Source organism: Hypanus sabinus, chromosome 10 (assembly GCF_030144855.1).
Source record: "Hypanus sabinus isolate sHypSab1 chromosome 10, sHypSab1.hap1, whole genome shotgun sequence".
Taxonomy (NCBI): Eukaryota; Metazoa; Chordata; class Chondrichthyes; order Myliobatiformes; family Dasyatidae; genus Hypanus; species Hypanus sabinus.
The window spans coordinates 1,052,267-1,074,650 of record NC_082715.1 but is presented as its reverse complement, the minus strand read 5'-3'; the positions used below and the strand labels follow the sequence as shown (position 1 = coordinate 1,074,650).

General features: G+C 41.8%; 1 protein-coding gene across 4 annotated transcripts in view; it reads right to left on the bottom strand.

Annotated features, from left to right (window-relative positions):
• fbxl4 (F-box and leucine-rich repeat protein 4) overlaps positions 1-22,384 on the bottom strand; it is a 252,382-nt gene that overhangs the window by 182,058 nt on the left and 47,940 nt on the right. For all 4 annotated transcript variants that reach the window (XR_009514246.1, XM_059981364.1, XM_059981366.1 and 1 more), the window contains one exon: positions 12,817-13,144. Coding sequence is in view for 3 of the 4 variants with exons in the window: in XM_059981364.1 (XP_059837347.1) it covers positions 12,817-13,144 (328 nt within the window). In the remaining variant the exon portion in view is untranslated. The remainder of the gene's footprint in view (positions 1-12,816; positions 13,145-22,384) is intronic.

Genomic DNA, 22,384 nt, shown 5'->3' with positions numbered 1-22,384 from the left:
ATGTGTGGCATCTAGTCAAAAGCTTCCTGAAAACTCAAGCAAACAACATTCAATAGACAATAGGTGCAGGAGTAGGCCATTTGGCCCTTCTAGCCAGCACCGCCATTCACTGTGATCATGGCTGATCATACACAATCAGTACCCCGTTCCTGCCCTCTCCCTATATCCCTTGACCCCGCTATCTATAAGAGCTCTATCTAACTTTCTCTTGAATGCATCCAGAGACTTGGCCTTCTGGGGCACAGCATTCCACATATCCACCACTCTCTGAGTGAAAAAGTTTTTCTGCATCTCTGTTCTAAATGGCCTACCCCTTATTCTTAAACTGTGGCCTCTAGTTCTGGACTCACCCATCAGCGGGAACATGCTTCCTGCCTCCAGTGTATCCAATCCCTTAATAATCTTATATGATTCAATCAGGTCCCCTCTTATCCTTCTAAATTCCAGCGTATACAAGCCCAGTCGCTCCAATCTTTCAACATATAACAGTCCCACCATTCCGGGAATTAACCTTGTGAACCTACGCTGCACTCCCTCAATAGCAAGAATGTCTTTCCTCAAATTTGGAGACCAAAACTGCACACAATACTCCAAGTGGGGTCTCACCAGGGCCCTGTACAGCTGCAGAAGGACCTCTTTACTCCTATACTCAATTCCTCTTGTTATAAAGGCCAGCATGCCATTAGCTTTCTTCACTGCCTGCTGTACCTGCATTCTTGCTTTCATTGACTGATGTACAAGAACACCTAGATCTCGTTGTACTTCCCCTTTTCCTAACTTGACTCCATTTAGATAGTAATCTGCCTTCCTGTTCTTGCCACCAAAGTGGATACCCTCACATTTATCCACATTAAACTGCATCTGCATACATTTACCCACTCACCCAACCTGTCCAAGTCACCCTGCATTCTCATAACATCCTCCTGACATTTCACACTGCCACCCAGCTTTGTGTCATCAGCAAATTTGCTAATGATACTTTTAATCCCTTCATCTAAATCACTAATGTATATTGTAAACAGCTGCGGTCCCAGCCCCGAACCTTGCGGTACCCCACTGGTCACAGCCTGCCATTCCGAAAGGGACCCATTAATCGCTACTCTTTGTTTCCTGTCAGCCAGCCAATTTTCAATCCATGTCAGTACTCTGCTCCCAATACCATCTGCCCTAATTTTGCCCACTAATCTCCTATGTGGGACTTTATCAAAAGCTCTCTGGAAGTCTAGGTACACTACATCCACTGGCTCTCCCTTGTCCATTTTCATAGTTACATCCTCAAAAAACTCCAGAAGATTAGTCAAGCATGATTTTCCCTTCATAAATCCATGCTGACTCGGACTGATCCTTCTACTGCTATCCAAATGTGTTCACACATTCACAGATTCTTTGTCTACCCTGCCTGGTATTTTCTCAAAGTATTTCAACGGATTTGTCAGGCATGATTTTCCCTTAAGAAAACCATGCTGGCATTGGCCAATTTTATCATGTACCTCCAAGTACCCTGAAACCACACCCTTAGTGATAGACTCCAATATTTTTTTTTCAACCACTTAAGTCAGGCTATAACTGGACTATAATTTTCTTTCTTCTGTCTCCACCCCTCCCTTCTTAAAAAGTGGAGTAATATTTGCAATTTTCCAGAAACTACTGATTCTTGAAAGATCATTATTAATGCCTCCGCAATCTCTACAGCTACCTCTTTCAAAACCCTGTGACAACTTCCGAATTTCCCCAGAAACATCAGCCATTACTGTTCTGCTGTCATCCCTGCAAGTGTCCCCTTCCGAGCAACTCTGACAAGCTCCTCTCTGATGCCTCTGTAATTCTCTTTCCTCCACTGTAATACTCATACATCCAACTTTAGCTTCTCCGTCCGACACTGTGGCATGAATTTTATCATATTATGATCACTGTCTCTTAAGAGTTCCTTTACCTTAAGCTCCCTAATCAAATCTGGGTTGTTACTTTACACCCAATCCCAAATTGCCATTCCCCTAGGGTAGAAGTTCCCAACCATTTTTTGCCAAGGACCAATACCATTGGGCAAGAGGTTCATGGGTCGCAGGCTGGGAACCCCTGCTGTAGGGGTTCAATTACAAACTAGTCAAGAAAGTCATTTTGTAGGTAATCTACAAATTCCCTCTCAACAGCAACCTGATTTTCCCAATCTACCTGTATATACAAATCCCCATGATTATTGCAACATTGATCTTTTGACAAGCCTTTTCTTTCTCCCATTGTAAGCTGTAGCCCACAACCTGGCTACTGTTCACAGCACTGGAAGAACTCAGCAGGTCAGGCAGCATCCATGAGAAAAGAGTAGCCAACATTTCTGGCCGAAACCCTTCATCAGGAATCGGATCAAAGAATACGTACACTGCGCTGGAAGAACTCAGCAGGTCAGGCAGCATCCGTGAGAAAAGAGTATCCACAGCATCTGCAGTTGTATTTTTGTGTTTTGACTGGCTACTATTCAGTGGCTTGTATACAACTCCAAAAGAGTCTTTTTAACTTTGCAGTTCCTTAACTCTACCAAGGATTCTACATCTTCCAATCCAATGCCATCTCTTACGAAAGATTTGATTTCATTTCTTATGAACAGAACCACACTATCCCCTATGCCTTTCTGCCTATCCTTTCAATATAATCTGCATCTGCAGTCTCTAATAAATAAAACTGATGATTTCAGAGCTAGGATGCTAAATCGGGGGACATTAAGACCACGTGTGTCCTTTGTTTCAGGGAATCCTGGTTAAACCCTTCCATACCAGATGCAGTGATTCAGATCGACGGGGTTTCTATGTACCGTCAGGATAGATCTATAGTTTCTCAAAAGTAGAGGTGGAGGAGCATGCCTCATGATCAACTCCTCTAGTATATCAGTGCTGTCCCAATTCTGCTCACCAGACCTGGAATATCTTGCAGTTAAGCGCTATCCATTTTACCAAACAGGGGAGATTTCTGTGATCATTTTGGTAGCAGTATACATTCCATCTCAGGCCAATATCAATCAGGCTTTCGATGATCTGAGTAATGGGAATAACATACACGAAACAGTTCACCCGAATGCCTTCATCATTGTTTTGGGGGATTTTAACCAGGCCGGTGTGAAAAAAGAAATTACGAGGAAATCTGCAGATGCTGGAAATTTGAACAACACACACAAAATGCTTGTGGATCACAGCAGGCCAGGCAGCATCTATAGGGAGAAGTGCTGTCGATGTTTTGGGCCGAGACCCTTTGTCAGGACTAAACAATTACCATCAACAGATCACTTGCAATGCCAGAGAAACAACATACTGGACCATTGTCACACAATCATCAAAAATGCCTACCGTACTATTCCACGCCTTCACTACGTGATGACTGATCAGCTGGCTGCAATTCTACTCCGAGTACAGGCAGAGACTGAAGATGCAGCACCAGTAGTGAGGACCAAGAAGGTTTGGACAAGGAAATCACATGAGCACTTACAGAACTGCTTTGAATTAATGGTCTGGACTGTATTCAGGGATTCATCTTCAAATTTGGATGAGTATGCTGCTCTTGTTACCAACTTCATCAAAACCTGTGTGGACGAGTGTGCGCCTATAAAGACTTCTTATACATACCCAACCAAAAGCCCAGGATGAACCAGGAGCTACGCTGTCTGCTGAAGGCTAGATCTATGGCATTCAAGGCTGACAACCAGGTCATACCAGAAAACTGGGTATGACTTGCAGAGGGCTGTTTCAACAGCGAAGAGACAGTTTAGAATAAGGTTGGAGGCGACATCGGATATACGACAACTCTGGCAGGATTTGGAAGACATTACTTCCTACAAAGCAAAACCCAATAGCATGACTGGCAGCGATGCTTCACGAGCAGATGAACTCAACGCCTTCTATGCCTGCTTTGAAGGGGAGAATATAACTACAGCTGTGAAGATCCCTGCTGCACCCAGTAACCCTGTGATTGCTGTCAACAGTAAGCCATCTTTAAAGAGAGTGAACCCTTGCAAGACAGAAGGCCCTGACAGAGTACCTGGTAAGGCACTGAAAACCTGTGTCAACCAACTGGCAAGAATATTGAAGGATATTTTCAACCTCTCACTGCTATGTATGCAAGTTCCCACTTGCTTCAAAAAGACAACAATTATACCAGTGCCAAAGAAGAATAATGTGAGCTGCCTTAATGACTATCGCCCAATAGCACTCACACCGAGAGTGATGAAATGCTTTGAGACGTTGGTCATGACTAGACTGAACTCCTGCCTCAGCAAGGACCTGTACCCACTGCAATTTGTCTATCACCACAATAGGTCAATGGCAGACACAATCTCAATGACGATTCACACGGCCTTAGACCACCTGGACAATACAAACAACTATGTCTGGATGCTGATTATTTAAAGGTTAAGATGAAGGAACACATACCAATCCTCACAGAGGGATCAGAGGTAGAGAGAATGGAGTTCAGTATTCAACATCATTCCAACAAACCTGATTGATGAGTTATAGAACCTTTCCATAAAGCTTGCGAAAGGTTCAATAAAACTAGGTAATGATAGAGATCTAGAAGATTATAAGGCTAACAGGAAAGAGCTACAGAATGAAATTAGGAGAGCCAGAAGAGGCCATGAAAAGGCCTTGGCGAGCAGGATTAAGGAAAACCCCAAGGCATTCTCTAACTATGTGAAGAGCAAGAGGATAAGACGAGAGAAAATAGGACCTATCAAGTGTGACAGTGCAGAAGTGTGTATGGAACCGGAGGAGATAGCAGAGGTACTTAATAAATACTTTGATTCAGTATTCACTATGGAAAAGGACCTTGGCAACTTGTAGGGATGACTTACAGTGGATTGAAAAGCTTGAGCATACAGACATTAAGAAAGAGGATGTGCTGGAGCTTTTGGAAAGCATCAAGTTGGATAAATCACCGGGACCAAATGAGATGTACCTCAGGCTACTATGGGAGACGAGTAAGGAGATTGCTGAGCCTCTGGCAATGATCTTTACATCATCAATGGGGACGGGAGAGGCTCTGGAGGATTGGAGAGTTGCAGATAGAAACATAGCAAATAGGTGCAGGAGTAGGCCATTCAGCCCTTCGAGCCTGCACCACCATTCAGTATGATCATGGCTGATCATCCAACTCAGAACCCTGTACCTGCTTTCTCTCCATACCCCCGATCCCTTTAGCCACAAGGGCCATATCTAACTTGTTGTTGTTTCCTTATTCAAGTAAGGGAGTAGAGATAGCCCAGGAAATTATAGACCAGTGAGTGTGGGGGGCTGTCGGAGGTTAGACTGGGACATCGATAGTATGCAAAACTGGGCTGAGAAGCGGCAGATGGAGTTCAACTCAGATAAGTATGAGATGGGTAATTTTGGTAGGTGATGTATGATGCCAGAATATAGTATTAATGGTAAGACTCTTAGCAGTGTGGAAGATCAGAGGGATCTTGGGGTCCAAGTACATAGGACACTCAAAGCTGCTGCGCAGGTTTACTCTGTGGTTAAGAAGGCATACTGTACTTCATGCCTTCATAAACCATGCGATTGAGTTCAGGAGCTGAGAGGAAATGTTACAGCTATATAGGACCCTGGTCAGACCCCACGGAGTACTGTGCTCAGTTCTGGTCACCTCACTACAGGAAGGATGTGGGAACTATAGAAAGGGTGCAGAGGGGGCTAACAAGGATGTTGCCTGGATTGGGGAGCATGTCTTATGAGAATAGGTTGAGTGAACTCAGCCTTTTCTCCTTGGAGCGGTGGAGGATTGAAGTGACCTGATAGAGGTGTATAATAAGATGAAAGGCATTGATCATGTGGATAGTCACAGGCTTTTTCCCAGGACTGAAATGGCTAACATCAGAGGGCAGTTTTAAGGTGCTTGGAAGTAGGTACAGACGGGATGTCAGGGGTAAGATTTTTCCGCAGAGAGTGGTGAGTGTGCGGAATGGGCTGCAGGCGATGGTGGTGGAGGCAGATACAATGAGGTCTTTTAAGAGACCCCTGGATAGGTACATGGAACTTAGAAAAATAGAGGGCTATGGGTAACCTTGGGTAATTTCTAAAGTAAGTACATGTTCGGCACAGCATTGTGGGCCGAAGGACCTGTATTGTGCTGTAGGTTTTCTATGTTTCTATGGTTTTGCTAAACTGGGCCTATGTGCCTCCCTCTGCAACTGGATTCTCGACTTCCTAACCAGAAGACCACAATCTGTGCAGATTGGTGATAACATCTCCTCCTCGCTGACAATCTACACTGGTGCTCCTCAGGGGTGTGTGCTTAACCCACTGCTCTACTCTGACTATACCCAGGACTGTGTAGATAGGCATAGCTCAAATACTATCTGTGAATTTGCTGATGATACAACCATTATTGGTAGAATCTCAGATGGAGACAAGAGGCCATTCAGGAGCAAGATATACCAGCTACTGCAGTGGTGTCGCAGCAACAACCTGGCACTCAACGTCAGTGAGACGAAAGAGCTGATTGTGGACTTCAGGAAGGGTAAGACGAAGAAACACATACCAATCCTCATAGAGGGATCAGAAGTGGAGAGAGTGAGCAGTTTCAAATTCCTGGGTGTCAAGGTCTCTGATGAACTAACATGGTCCCAACATATAAAAAAGGCAAGACAGTGACTATACTTCATTAGGAGTTTGAAGAGATTTGGTATCTCAACAAATACACTCAAAAACTTCTATAGTTGTACAATGGAGAGCGTTCTGACAGGTTACATCACTGCCTGGTATCGGGGGACCAAAAGAAACTACTGAGGGTCATAAATGTTGGATTCAACAGTGGCTAGATGGGAGATGCCAGAGAGTAGTGGTGGATAATTGTTTATCGGGATGGAGGCCGGTGACTAGCGGGGTGCCTCAGGGATCTGTTTTGGGCCCAATGTTGTTTGTAATATACATAAATGATATGGATGATGGGGTGGTAAATTGGATTAGTAAGTATGCCGATGATACTAAGGTAGGAGGTGTTGTGGATAATGAGGTGGGTTTTCAAAGCTTACAGGGAGATTTATGGCGGTTAGAAGAATGGGCTGAACGTTGGCAGATGGAGTTTAATGCTGAGAAGTGTGAGGTTCTACATTTTGGCAGGAATAATGCAAATAGAACATACAGGGTAAATGGTAGGGCATTTAGGAATGCAGAGGAACAGAGAGATCTAGGAATAACAGTGCATAGTTCCCTGAAGGTGGAGTCTCATGTAGATAGGGTGGTGAAGAAGGCTTTTGGAATGCTGGCCTTTATAAATCAAAGCAATGAGTACAGAAGTTGGAATGTAATGTTAAAATTGTACAAGGCATTGGTAAGGCCAAATTTAGAATATTGTGTACAGTTCTGGTCACCAAATTATAGGAAAGGTATCAATAAATTAGAGAGAGTGCAGAGACGATTTACTAGGATGTTACCTGGGTTTCAGCACTTAAGTTACAGAGAAAGGTTGAACAAGTTAGGTCTCTATTCATTGGAGCGTAGAAGGTTGAGGGGAGATTTGATCGAGGTATTTAAAATTTTGAGAGGGATAGATAGAGTTGACGTGAATAGGCTGTTTCCATTGAGAGTAGGGGAGATTCAAATGAGGGGACATGATTTGAGAGTTAGGGGGCAGAAGTTTAAGGGAAACACGAGGGGGTATTTCTTTACTCAGAGAGTGATAGCTGTGTGGAATGAGTTTCCTGTAGAAGTAGTAGAGGCCAGTTCAGTTGTGTCATTTAAGGTAAAATTGGATAGGTATATGGACAGGAAAGGAGTGGAGGGTTATGGGCTGAGTGTGGGTAGGTGGGACTAGGTGAGATTAAGAGTTCGGCACGGACTAGGAGGGCCGAGATGGCCTGTTTCCATGCTGTGATTGTTATATGGTTATAATTTTAGTCAGCTCCATCTTGAGTACTAGCCTACAAAGTACTCTGGACATCTTCAGGGCATCTCACAAAGGCAACATTTATTATTAAGGTTGTATCCTTGTAAACGGAACAAGTGCTACACCTGCCCTTACACTTCCTCCCTCACCACCATTCAGGGCCCCAGACAGTCCTTCCAGGTGAGGCGACACTTCACTTGTGAGTCGGCTGGTGTGGTATACTGCGTACGGTGCTCCTGGTGTGGCCTTTTATATATCGGTGAGACCCGACACAGACTGGGAGACCGTTTCGCGGAACACCTAAGCTCGATCCGTCAGAAAAAGCAGGATCTCCCAGTGGCCACACATTTTAATTCCACGTCCCATTCCCATTCTGATATGTCTATCCATGGCCTCCTCTATTGTCAAAATGAATCCAAACTCAGGTTAGGGGAACAAAACCTTATATACCGGCTGGGTAGCCTCCAAACTGATGGCATGAACACTGACTTCACTAACTTACGTCAATGCCCCTCCTCCCCTTCTTACCCCATCCCTGACATATTTAGTTGTTTGCATGTTCTCCATCTCCCTCTGGTGCTTCCCCCCCCCACCTTTCTTTCTCCTGAGGCCTCCCGTCCCATGATCCTTTCCCTTCTCCAGCTCTGTATCACTTTCGCCAATCATCTTTCCAGCTCTTAGCTTCATCCCACCCCCTCCTATCTTCTCCTATCATTTCGCATTTCCCCCTCCCCCACTACTTTCAAATCTCTTACTATCTTTCCTTTCGGTTAGTCGACAGCGCTTCTCCCTATAGATGCTACCTAGCCTGCTGTGTTCTACCAGCATTTTGTGTGTATTGTTATTCATTATCAAGGACCCACAGCACTCAGAGTATGCTCTTTTCTCACTGTTACCATCAGGTAGGAGGTACAGAAGCCTGAAGGCACACACTCAGCAATTCAGGGACCGCTTCTTCCCCTCTACCATCTGATTCCTAAATGGACTTTGAACCTGTGAACACTACCTCACTTTTTTAATATATTGTATTTTTGCACAATTTTTAATCTACTCAATATATGTATACGGAAATGTATGTATGTATGTATGTATGTATGTATGTATGTATTTATGTATTTATTTATCTATCTATCTATCTATTTATTTATTTATGTACTTTTTTTTTCTTCTATATTATGTATTGCATTAAACTGCTGCTGCTCTTAACAAATATCAAGACACATGCCAGTGATAATAAACCTGATTCTTATCCTTGGATGTTAAGCTCCCAATTATTGAGATACATCACAGGATTGGCCCTGCTAGCTGCATCACCCAGCAATCCCCCAGGTTAATCCTAGCTTAAACAGGGGCCAAATTACAATGACCAATCAACCTACCTAGATAGGTATCTTATGGATAGGGGAATCAAGGGATATGGGGACAAGGCAGGAACCGGGTATTGATAGTAGATGATCAGCCATGATCTCAGAATGGCGGTGCAGGCTCGAAGGGCCGAATGGTCTACTTCTGCACCTATTGTCTATTTTCTATACCAACCTGCATGTCTTTTGGACTGTCAGAGGAAACCGGAGCACCCGGAGGAAACCCACATGGTCATGGGAAGTACGGACAAACTCCTTACAGGCAGGAACTGAACCCAGGTTGCTGGTACCATAAAGTGTTGTGCTAACCACTACACTACCATGTCACCCCTTCTTTTAGCCATGAGCAATGATGTCCACAGCATTATACATGCCAATTTCTAACTGCGTTACAAGATCATCTACTTTATTCTATATATTGTGTGCATTAAAATATAACACTACTTATAGTTCTTTCAGCATCACCTATTTTGATTTTGTCTCCCTATTACACTTTAACTCACTTTTACACACTGCATCTGGTTGTATACCAACTGTCCCATCTTCAGCCCTATCACTCCAGTTCCCATCCCCATGCCAATTTAATACAGCCCTCCCCCAACAAATCTCGTAAATCAGCTCTCATGGATATTGGTAACCCTCAAGTTCAGGTGTTTCCTGTCCTGTTATACAGGTTGTAACTTCCCCAGAAGATATCCCAATCATCCAAACAAATGAAATTTTGCCCCCAGCACCAGTTCTTCAGCAAAACATTCAACTGCCAAATCATTCTATTCTTACCCTCACTTGTGTGTGTGGCACGGGAAAAAATCCAGAAATCATTACCCTGGAAGTCCTGCTTTTCAACTTTCAGACAAACTCTCTATATTTTCTCTTTTGGACCTCCTCCTTTTTCCTACCTACAGTACTATGCAATGGTCTTAGGCACATTTATACAGCTAGGGTACACAAGACCATAAGACAATAAGATATAGGAACAGAATTAGGCCATTGGCCCATCAAGTCTGTTCAACCATTTCATCATGGCTGATCCAATTTTCCTCTCAGCTCTAATCTCCTGTATTCTGAGGACGATGCTGAGGATGTTCTACGAGTCTGTGGTGGCCAGTGCTATCATGTTTGCTGTTGTGTGCTGGGGCAGCAGGCTGAGGGTAGCAGACACCAACAGAATCAGCAAGCTCATTCATAAGGCCAGTGATGTTGTTGAGGTGGAACTGGACTCTCTGATGGTGGTGTCTGAAAAGAGGATGCTGTCCAAGTTACATGCCATTTTGGACAATGACTCCCATCCACTCCATAACGTACTGGTTAGGCACAGTACATCCAGCCAGAGACTCATTCCATCTAGATGTAACACTGAGCGACATAGGAAGTCATTCCTGCCTGTGGCCAACAAACTTTACAACTCCTCCCTCGGAGTGTCAGGCACCCTGAGCCAATAGGCTGGTCCTAGACTTATTTCCACTTGGCATGATTAACTTATTATTATTTAATTATTTATGGTTTTATATTGCTATATTTCTAAACTATTCTTGGTTGGTACGGCTGTAACGAAACCCAACTTTCCTCGGGATCAATAAAGTACGTCTGTCTGTCTGTCTGTCTCTCCTTATCCCTTCATTTCCTGACCAAGCAAAAACTTATCAATTGCTGCTTTAAATACGCGTAAAGACTTGGCCTCCACAGCTGTCTATGGCAACAAATTCCACAGATTCACCACTCTCTGGCTGAAGAAATTCCTCCTTATTTCTGTCCTACAAGGATGGCTGTCTATTCCGAGGCTGTGTCTACTGGTCTTAGACACTCCCATGACAGGAAAGATCCTCTCCATATCCACTCAATCAAGGCCTTTCACCATTCGATAGATTTCAATGAGGTCACTCCTCATACTTCTGAATTCTACTGAATACAGGTGCAAAGCTATTGAACGCTCTTCATATGACAAACCATTCAATTCTGGAATGATTCCATGAACCTTCTTTGAATCCTCTGCAGTTTCAGCACATCTTTTCTAAGATAAGGGGCCCAAACCTGTTCACAATACTCCAAGTGAGGCCTCACCAGCTTTATTAAGTCTCAACATTACATCCTTGCTTTTATATTCTAGTCCTCTTGAAATAAATGTGAACATTGCATTTGTCTTCCTCACTACAGACTCAACCTGCAAATTAATCTTCAGGGATTCCTACACAAGGACTCCCAAATCCATACGCACCTCAGCTTTTTGTATTTTCTCTCCATTGCTGTTTTGCCATCATCCCTGCCAATGTCCCTTTGCATCAATTTTGGCCTCCGTAATTCATTTTACTCCACTATAACACATCTGACTTTACCTTCTCCCTCTCAAACTGCAGGGTGACTTCTATCATATTATGATCGCGGCTTCCTCAGGGTTCCTTTTCATTAAGTTCCCTTAAGTTTTACAACATACAAACTAGAATTGTCTTTCCACTAGTGGGCTCAATCACAAGCTGCTCTAAAAAGCCATCTTGTAGGCATTCTATAAATTCCTTTTCTTGGGATACAGTATCAACCTGATATTCCCAAATCTGTCTGCATATTAAAATTCTCCATGACTATTGTAACATTACCCTTATAACATGCCTGTTCTGTATCCTGTTGAAATTTATATCTTACATCCTGGCTACTGTTCGGAGGCCTGCTTTAACTCCCATCAAGGTCTTTTTAGTGTTCGAACCACACTAAAGTTAGATTTTAGATTTTATTAAGTGGACTTCAATGACTCTAATTCAAAAGCTTAGTTACTAATATGGTGTGTCTACAATTATCTTAAACAAAATTTAAATGCCCCAGGGTAGAAGGGCAATCTGTTGACCAAAAATCACAGCCAATGTTGATGTATAAATCTCACATTATTGAGCTGAATCATCCAAAAAACTGCCAATATCCAGATCAAGAAACACAATAGACAGATATAAAAATATATCACTGGAATTAAAAACATAAGTGATGAAGGTCTGTGATCAGATTATATACTAATTCAAGACCAGAGTTCCTAAAACATCCAATAAAAAGTGCATTACTTATTAACTACGTGTTGTGGCCAGTATACTAGGTATAGGAGTGGAACCCAAAGTGATCTTCTGCTGCTATAGCCATCCACTTCAAGGTTCAACATGTTATGTATTCATAGCTGCTTTTCTGCATCCATCTGCTGTAATGCATGGTTATTTGAGTTACTGTCACCTTCTTGTCAGTTTGAACGAGTCTGGCGATTCTCCTGTAACCATTCACATTTACAAGGTTATTCGCCAACAGAACTGCCGCTCATTGGATGTTTATTTTCGTTTCTCACATCAATCTCTGTAAATGCCATCTGGAACTTATAATCATTCCATGGTCAAAGTTACTCAAATCACAATTCTTCCCCATTCTGATGTTTAGTCTGAACAACAACTAAACCTTTTGAGCATGATTGCATGCACTTATGCATTGAGTTGCTGCTGATTAGATATTCGCATCAACAAGCAGGTGTAACTAATAAAGTGGCCACTGAGTGTATATTAAAGAAACACAGATGTGATCCATTAAAATCTATAATGCAAACTATTATCATTATCCTTACCTCATAAGGCAGCCTTCCAAAATAACCATTCTTGGTACATTCAGATAAGATCTTTTCACTGGACTGTTCATTGAAGAATTCTCTACTATGATCTTCCTTGTCATCATCGTCCAGATCTAACATGGATGGTTTATGTAGGGAAAGAGGTCTATCTCTTACACCATGTAGCAATACAGCATCCAATTCAGTATAGTATTCTAGGAGAGAACTGTTCAGTTCCAGGCGAATCAAGTTTGTAGTGAAGTTAATTTGTTTAATGCAGGGTGTAAATTGGCGAGCCTGTGAGATATTCACTTTCTCAGGTTCCCCTGCCCATAGAGTTTCCCATCTGTAGGTACAGAAAACATTAAGGATGTCACAATAAGTCAGCCTATCTTATAGGGGTTGAATCATACAATATATATTCAAACCCTTTCTTATTCACACTCCCAACCCAAATTTTCCAAAAACACCAAAACCAAGAATGGGAAGTAGTGGACACTGATCAGTTGATCTCAGGAAAAGCCCTCCCCGCCATTAAGTATAACTACAATGAATACTGCAAGGCCTTTCACCATCCAGGCCATGCTCTCTTCTTGCTGTTGCCATCGAGAAGGTGATACAGGAGACTCATGTCCTACACCACCAGGTTCAGGAACAGTTATCAGGTTCTTGAACCAGCGGGGATAACACTTGCCTCAACACTGAACTAGGGTCTATGAACCACAACCTATGGACTCGCGTTCAAGGATTCCACAACTCAGGGGCAAGGGATAAGTTTTTTTATGCACAGAGTCGTGAGTGCATGGAATGGGCTGCTGGCACCGGTGGTGGAAGCAGATATGATAGGGTCTTTTAAGTGACTCCTGGATAGGTACATGGAGATTAGAAAAATAGAGGGCTATGAGTAACCCTAGGTAATTTCTAAAGTAAGTAATGTTTGGCACAGCTTTGTGGGCCGAAGGGCCTGTATTGTGTTGCAGGTTTTCTATGTTCTATGTTTCTAACTCATGTTCTCAGGGTTATTTATTTATTATTATTATTATTATTATTTTCTATTTGTACAGCTTTTCTTTTGCAATTTAGCTGTCGGTGTTTGTGTGCAATTTAGCATTGATTTGTTCTTTTGCCGTGAATGCAGAAAGAAAATTAATCTCAGGGTAGGATATGGTGACATATATGTACTTTGATAATAAATCTACTTTGAACATTTTGAACTTCAATGTAAACTGGAAACCCACCAGAAGTAAATTAATTAATAATTTCCAGACAATACAATCTCTGCTTCAGATGTTGTTAGTGCTGTGGACCACTGAATGTGAGAATGGTGCTTTAACTAGGTTTTGTAGATAAAACTGCATATATTTAATCAGCATTGGATTTTACACGAGAGGCTCTCTTATTTTGATTGTACCAGAAAAGATCTGGCAAGTGTGGATAGGGACAGGCTGTTTTCTGGCAAAGACCATAAAACCAAAAGATATAGGAATACAATTAGGCCATCAGGCCCATTGAGTCGGCTTCACCATTTTGTCAAGTCTGATCCAATTTTCCTCTCAGCCCCAATCTCCTAACTTTTCCCATATCCCTTCATGCACTGACCAATGTAGAATCTACCAACCTCTGCCTTAAATATGCATAAAGACGGCCTCCAGAGCTGCCTGTGGCAAAGAATTCCAAAGATCCACCACTCTCTAGCTAAATAAATTCCTCCTTACCTCCGTTCTAAAAGGATTCCCTCCTTTTCTGAGGCTGTGTCCTCTGACCTTAGACTCTCCCATCATAGGTAACCCTCTCACATCCATTCTATCAAGGCCTTTCAATGAGGTCACCCTTCATTCTTCTGAATTCCAGTGAATACAGGCCCAAAGCCATCAAGCGCTCTTCATAAAACAAGCCATTCAATCCTAGAATCATTTTCATGAACCATCTTTGAACCTTCTCCAGTTTCAGTACATCCTTTCTAAGGGGCCCAAAACAGCTGATAATACTGCAAGTGGAATTATGATGCTGTGGTCATGACAGAGACTTGGATAACTTGGGGGCAGGAATGGCTGCTGAGTATGCAGGCTTTAGATGTTTCAAAAAGGATAGGGAGGGAGGCAAAAGAGGTGGGGGAGTCGCACTACTAATCAGGGATAGTATCACGGCTGCAGAAAAGGAAGAAGTCATAGAGGGATTCTCTACTGAGTCATTGTGGGTGTAATAAATTTACTGGGTGTTTTTATACAACCCCCCGCCCCCCCCTAATAGTAACAGAGACATCAAGAAGCAGATTGGGAGGCAGATTCTGGAATGGTGAAATAATAATAGGGTTGTTGTGATGGGTGACTTTAACTTTCCTAAAAATGGAGACTGGCATCTTCTTAAAGCAAGAGGTTTAGTGGGGTGAAGTTTCTTAGTGTGTTCAGGAAGGTTTCCTGATGTAATATGTAGATAGGGCAACGAGAGGAGAGGCTGTACTTGATCTGGTAGTGAGAAATGAGCCTGGCCAGGTGTCATATCTCTCGCATTTTGGAGGTAGTGATTACAACTCTGTCTCCTTTACCATAACGCTAGAGAGGGATAGGAACAGAAAATTTTATAAAACATTTAATTGGGGTACGGGGAGATATGATGCTATTAGGCATGAACTTGGGAACATAAATTGGGAGCAGATGTTCTCAGGGAAATGCATGGCAGAAATGTGGCAAACATTCAGGGGAATTTTGCATGGCGTTCTGCATAGGTATGCTCCATTGAGGCAGGGAAAGAATGGGAGAGTAAAAGAACCATGGTATAGAAAGGATGTAGAAAAACTAATAAAGCTTACAAAAGGCTCAGGGAGAGTTAGAGTTCTAGAGAATTACAAGGATACCAGGAAGGAGCTCATAAATGAAATTAGGAGAGCTAAAAGGGGCCATGAAAAGGCCTTGAATGTGAAGAGCAAGAGGATGAGCCAAGTGAGAATAGGACTAACCAGGAGTGAGAGTGGAAACATCTGCATGGAGCCAGAGGAGGTAGCCAGGGTACTTTGCTTCAGTATTCACCAGTGAGAAGGACCTTGGTGATCGTGGGGATGACTTAAAGCAGACTGAAATGCTTGAGTGTATAGACATTAAGAAAAAGGATGTGCTAGAGCTTTTGAAATGTATTACAGCAAACAAGTCACCGGGACCAGACGAGGTATTCTCCAGGCTACTGTGGGAAGTGAGGGAGGAGATTGTTGAGCTTCTGGTGATGATCTTTGCATCATCAACAGGGATGGGAGAAGTACCAGAGGATTGGAAGGTTGCAAACATTGTTCCCTTGTTCAAGAAAGGGAGTAGAGATAACCCAAAAAATTATAGACCAGTGAGTCTTACTTCAGAGGTAGGTAAGTTGTTGGAGAAGATCCTAAGAGGCAGCATTTATGAGCATTTGGAGAGACATAATCTGACTAGGGAAGGGAAGCATGGCTTTGTCAAGAGCAGGTCATGCCTTACAAACTTGATTGAATTCTTTGAGGATGTAAAAAAATACATTGATAAAGGTGGAGCAATGGATGTAGTGTATATGGGATACAGTAAGGCATTTGATACAGTTCTCCATGCGAGGCTCATTCAAAAAGTAATGGGACATGGATTCCAAGGAGACCTTGCTTTGTGGATCCACAATTGGCTTGCCCACAGAGGCAGAAGGTGCTTTCAGATAGTTCACATTCTGTATTGTGGATGCTGATCAGTGGTGTTCCACAGTGATCTGTTCTGGGACACCTCCTCTTTGTGATTTTTATAAATGATGTGGATGAGGAAGTAGATGAGTGGGTTAGTAAGTTTGTTGATACAAAAGTCAGGGGTGTTGTGGATAGTCTGGAGGGTTGTCAGAGGTTACAGCAGGACATCAATTGGGTCCAGAACTGGGATCAGAAGTGGCAGTTGGAGTTCAACCCAGATAGGTCATTTTAGTAGATCAAATTTGAAGACAGAATATGATATTAATAGAAACACAGAAAACCTACAACACAGTACAGGCCCCTCAGCTCACAAAACTGGGCCGAACATGTCCTTACCTTAAAACTACCTAGAATTACCAGTAGACCTCTATTTTCCTAAGTTCCATGTATCTATACAGGAGTCTCTTAAAAGACCCTTATGTTTCCAACTTCATCACCATCGCTGGCAGCCCATTCCACACACTCACCAATCTCTGTGTAAAAAAACTTATTCCTGATATAGATGATAGACAATAGGTGCAGGAGTAGGCCATTTGGCCCTTCGAGCCAGCACCGCCATTCAATGTGATCATGGCTGATCATCCGCAATCAGTACCCCGTTCCTGCCTTCTCCCCATATCCCTTGACTCCGCTATCTTTAAGAGCTCTATCCAACTCTTTCTTGAAAGCATCCAGAGAATTGGCCTCCACTGCCTTCTGAGGCAGAGCATTCCATAGATCCACAACTCTCTGGGAGAAAAAGTTTTTCCTCAACTATGTTCTAAATGGTCTACCCTTATTCTTAAACTGTTACCTCTGGTTCTGGACTCCCCCAACGTCGGGAACATTTTTCCTGCCTCTAGCATGTCCAATCCCTTAATAATCTTATATGTTTCAATCAGATCATATAACCATATAACAATTACAGCACAGAAACAGGCCATCTTGGCCCTTCTAGTTCGTGCCGACACTAACACTCACCTAGTCCCACTGGCCCGCACTCAGCCCATAACCATCCATTCCTTTCCTGTCCATGTACCTATCCAATTTTACTTTAAATGACAATACCAAACGTGCCTCTACCACTTCTACTGGAAGCTCATTCCACACAGCTACCACTCTCTGAATAAAGAAATTCCCCCTCATGTTACCCTTAAATTTTGACCCCTAACTCTCAAATCACGTCCTCTTGTTTGAATCTCCCCTACTCCCAATGGAAAAAGCCTATCCACATCAACTCGATCTATCCCCCTCATTATTTTAAATACCTCTATTAAGTCCCCCCCTCAACCTTCTATGCTCCAAAGAATAAAGACCTAACTTGTTCAGCCTTTCCCTGTAACTTAGGTGCCAAAACCCAGGTAACATTCTAGTAAATCTCCTCTGTACTCTCTCTATTTTGTTGATATCTTTCCTATAATTTGGTGATCAGAATCATACACAATACTCCAAATTCGGCCTTACCAATGCCTTGTACAATTTTAACATTATATCCTAACTCCTATACTCAATGGTCTGATTTATAAAGGCCAGCATACCAAAAGCTTTCTTCACCACCTTATCAACATGAGATTCCAACTTCAGGTAACTATGCACCAGTATTCCTAGATCACTCTGTTCTACTGCATTCTTCAATGCCCTACCATTTACCATGTATATCCTATTTGGATTATTCCTACCAAAGTGTAGAACCTCACACTTATCAGCATTAAACTCCATCTGCCATCGCTTAGCCTACTCTTCTAACTGGCCTAAATCGCTCTGCAAGCTTTGAAAACCTATTTCATTATCCACAACGCCACCTACCTTAGTATCATCTGCATACTTACTAATCCAATTTACTACCCCATCATCCAGATCATTAATGTATATGACAAACAACATTGGACCCAATACAGTCCCTGAGATCCCTCAGGCACACCACTAGTCACCGGCCTCCAACATAACAGTTATCCACCACTACCCTCTGGCATCTCCCATCTAGCTACTGTTGAATCCATTTTATTACTTCAACATTAATACCTAACGATTGAACCTTCTTAACTAACCTTCCGTGTGGAACCTTGTCAAAGGCCTTACTGAAGCCCATATCGACAACATCTACTGCTTTACCCTCCTCAACTTTCCTAGTAACCTCTTCAAAAAATTCAATAAGATTTGTCAAACATGACCTTCCACGCACAAATCCATGCTGACTATTCCTAATCAGACCCTGTCTATCCAGATAATTATATATACCAACTCTAAGAATACTTTCCATTAATTTACCCACCACTGACGTCAAACTGACAGGTCTATAATTGCTAGGTTTACTCTTAGAACCCTTTTTAAACAACGGAACCACATGAGCAATACGCCAATCCTCCAGCACCATCCCCATTTCCGGGGATTCTCCATTTTGTAGCATATGGAGTAAGTCGCATTCCTAGCGGCTCTCTCTTTTAATATATTTTATATCCCACTGACAGATCCCTTTTTGTTTTGATGATTTATTACTTCTACTGAAGGACTTACAACTTACAATGGCCAAAAAAAGTCGTCCTGGTATTAAACTGAGAGGCGGTAAGACTTTTCCTGAAACGGAGCAAATGGAACAAACCAAGAAAACAGAGGAATCTGTTACATTAACAGGAATATTTTCTTCAATACAAGACATGAAATCGGAATTCGGATAGCTTAATATTAAAATTGATAAGCTGGCCGGTTCAAACAGGAAGCTTGAAAAAGCTATTTCTATGATTCAAGACTCTCTGAAAAATTTGGACTCTCAACTTCAAACACTTCAGCAGACTGCAACCCCAAATTGAGTGTGAGCATGATCTATTCAAGCAAATCAAGGAATGAAGATATCTTCGATGGAAAAGAAACTCAATGAAATTACCTCGGAACTATCAAAAACGAAGAAAAGAATGGCTGATTTAGATAGTAGAGGGCGTCAGAGGAATTTGCGTATTCTGGGACTGCCTGAAAATACTGAAGCTGGCGATCTGTTAAAATTCTTCTCAGATAAGTTGTACTCACTTTTTAATGAGACCCTCGAAACTAGCCCCTTAATTGACAGAGCCCACAGAATTCCATTTTCTCCGCGTTTATCCGAATTACGTCCTTGACCAGTTGTACTTTCTTTGCATTATTATACAACTAAAGAAGCTGTTCTTCAAGAAGCCAGAAAGAAGCAGGAATTAATCTTTAACTCAACACAGATTCGTATAGTCGAAGACTATCCTCCTGAAATCTTTGCCGAAAGAAGGAAATATCGAGAAGTTATGAGTGAAATGTATGAATTAGATTTATACCCCTCCCTTCGCTTTCCAGCAAAGCTGATAATTTTTGCTGAAAAATCTCAGTCACTGAGAATCTACTCTCCTCAGGAGGGATGGGAGTACATTAAAAATCTTAAAGTTAAGCCTACTGAATAAAATATTAAAGTTAACCCGATTACTCAATAGACAATTTTGAAGTATTTGCTGTACAAGTTGTTATGGATCTCCTGAGTTAAGTACATTCTATGCCTTTTTAGTCTTTGGTATGGGACGTGGCAGATTTAATTTTTTTTTACCTTATTAATAACTAGTTTTGTAGGGAACCTTTATAGTATTGTACTCTAATAGTCCGTGTAGGACCTGTTGTGTATTAATCTTTTTATTTCTTTTGTTTCAATGCTTATAGTTTTAGGTCTGTTATATACTCATTTACTTTTCTTTTTCGAGAGAAATAATATTGTTTGTGATATTATTTGCTCAGATTTATTCTCTTTTTTTGAATATGTGCTTAAGATACTTTAGCTGATTCTAAGATGGCCATAGCTAATTATGTTTTTATTACTGTTAGACATAACATTATAGTAGTTAAATTCTGCTTGTGCCTTTTATTATGGCTATTTTCCGTGGGATCGTTGCTTTATTTTAACATACGGAGCTGCAAGATGGAGAACAGGGTCAAGGGTTATTAGGTTAGCATGAGATCAGCCTATTGGTCACTTAATTCTTATCTTTTGGGAGGCGGGGGGCGAGGGGTCTATTAGAGTAGGTTTCTTTCTTGATTGGGCAGTTCATTTGATGGATTTCTCTTTCGTAAGTGCGTCACTCCTTCTGGTTGTACCCATGCCTTTTGGTTTAATCTGTACTTGCGTAACATTTCTTTTATATAAAATTAAATTCAAATTTAAACATGGATATTAATAAAATTAATATAATATCTTGGAACTGGAATGGTGTCAATCACCCCATTAAGCGTAAAAAGATTTTTAAGAAATTAAAAACGCTTAATGCAGATATTATTTTTGCGCAAGAAAATCATATACGAAAACAGGATGAGGACAGGTTTTTCCACTTTTGGAAAGGACCTCTGTTCCACTAGCTGTTTAATTGTAAGATCAGAGGCGTTTCTATATTTCTTAGCCCCAAAATCCCTCATGTACACTTTAATACTACTACTGATTCGACTGGAAGATATTTAATTGTTACTGGTTACTGCGAGCAAAAGCTAGCTCTGGTGTGTGTATATACGCACCTAATATAGATAATTCTGATTTTTTTAAGAAACTTTTTTCTAAGTTAACGAATCTCAATGAATATAAGTTGATCATGGGTGGTGACTTTAATTGTTGTTTAAATCCGGCGATTGACAGGTCATCAACCAATCCGTCGCTTCCTAATAAAGCGGCAGCTTGTATTAACTTTCTTTTATTAGAATATGGCCTCGTCGATATTTGGAGATATAAGCACCCCAATGATAAAAATTCCTCTTTTTTCTCACACGTTCATCACAAGTAGTCTCAAATTGACTACATTTTTTTTTAGATACACGTCAGTTAAACTCCGTTGCTGAATGTGTGTATGACATCATTGCGCTCTCAGATCATGCACCTTTAAAGTTAACCCTTGAGCTTTCGGATAGATTTTTGAAAATATCACAGTGGAGACTGAATCCCGTATTGTTACAGGAACTAGATTTTGTTAATTTTATTAAGGAGCAAATTCCTATATTTTTTGAATTTAATACAACTGAAGGAATGTCAAATTTGGTTATATGGGACACGTTGAAATCTTTTCTTAGGGGACAGATAATCTCATATTCAGCAGCCTTGAGAAAGAAAACTAAAGCAGAATTGTCAGTGCTTATTAATAAAATTAAACAGATAGATAAAGTGTAAACAGTTAAACCTACTGAAGACCTATATAAAGAAAGGGGCGAACTTCAATCACAGTATGATTTGCTTCTGACCTCTCCCATTGAACAGCAAATTATTAAATCTAAAAGTTTATTTTACATACATGGGGAAAAATCTGCTAAGCTTTAAGCGGGTCAGTTAAAGGCTGGGATGGTCAGAAGACCTCTTGGAAGCTGTCAGGACAGAAGATACTGCCAATCTGAGAGGCGGACAGGTCTGCGAGCTGAAAATTGGTGCAGAAGCAGAGCCGAGGAGTCAGACATCAGGAAGAGCTGTGGTAGTAGGGGACTCCATAGTAAGAGGTACGGAAAGGGGTTTCTGCGGCAACAGGTGAGATTTAAGGATGGTGTGTTGCCTCCCTGGTGCTAGGATCCAGGACATCACGGACCGATTGCAGGGAATCCTCAAGGGTGAAGGTGAACAGCCGGAAGTGGTAGTGTATGTTGGCACAAATGACATCGGGAAGAAGAGCAAGGACATTCTGCATAGACTTCAGAGAACTCGGAAGAAGGCTGAAAAGCAGGACTTCCAGGGTGGTTATCTCTGGTGTGCTTCCAGTTCCTTGTGCTGGAGAGAGCAGGAACAGGGAGATAATGGATCTGAATGTGTGGCTGAGGAACTGGTGCAAGTAGCAAGGATTTACATTCTTGGACCACTGGGATCTGATTTGGGGTAGGGATGAATTGTACAAATGGGATGGGTTGCACCTTAATAGGTGGGGGACCAGCATTCTGGCAGACAGG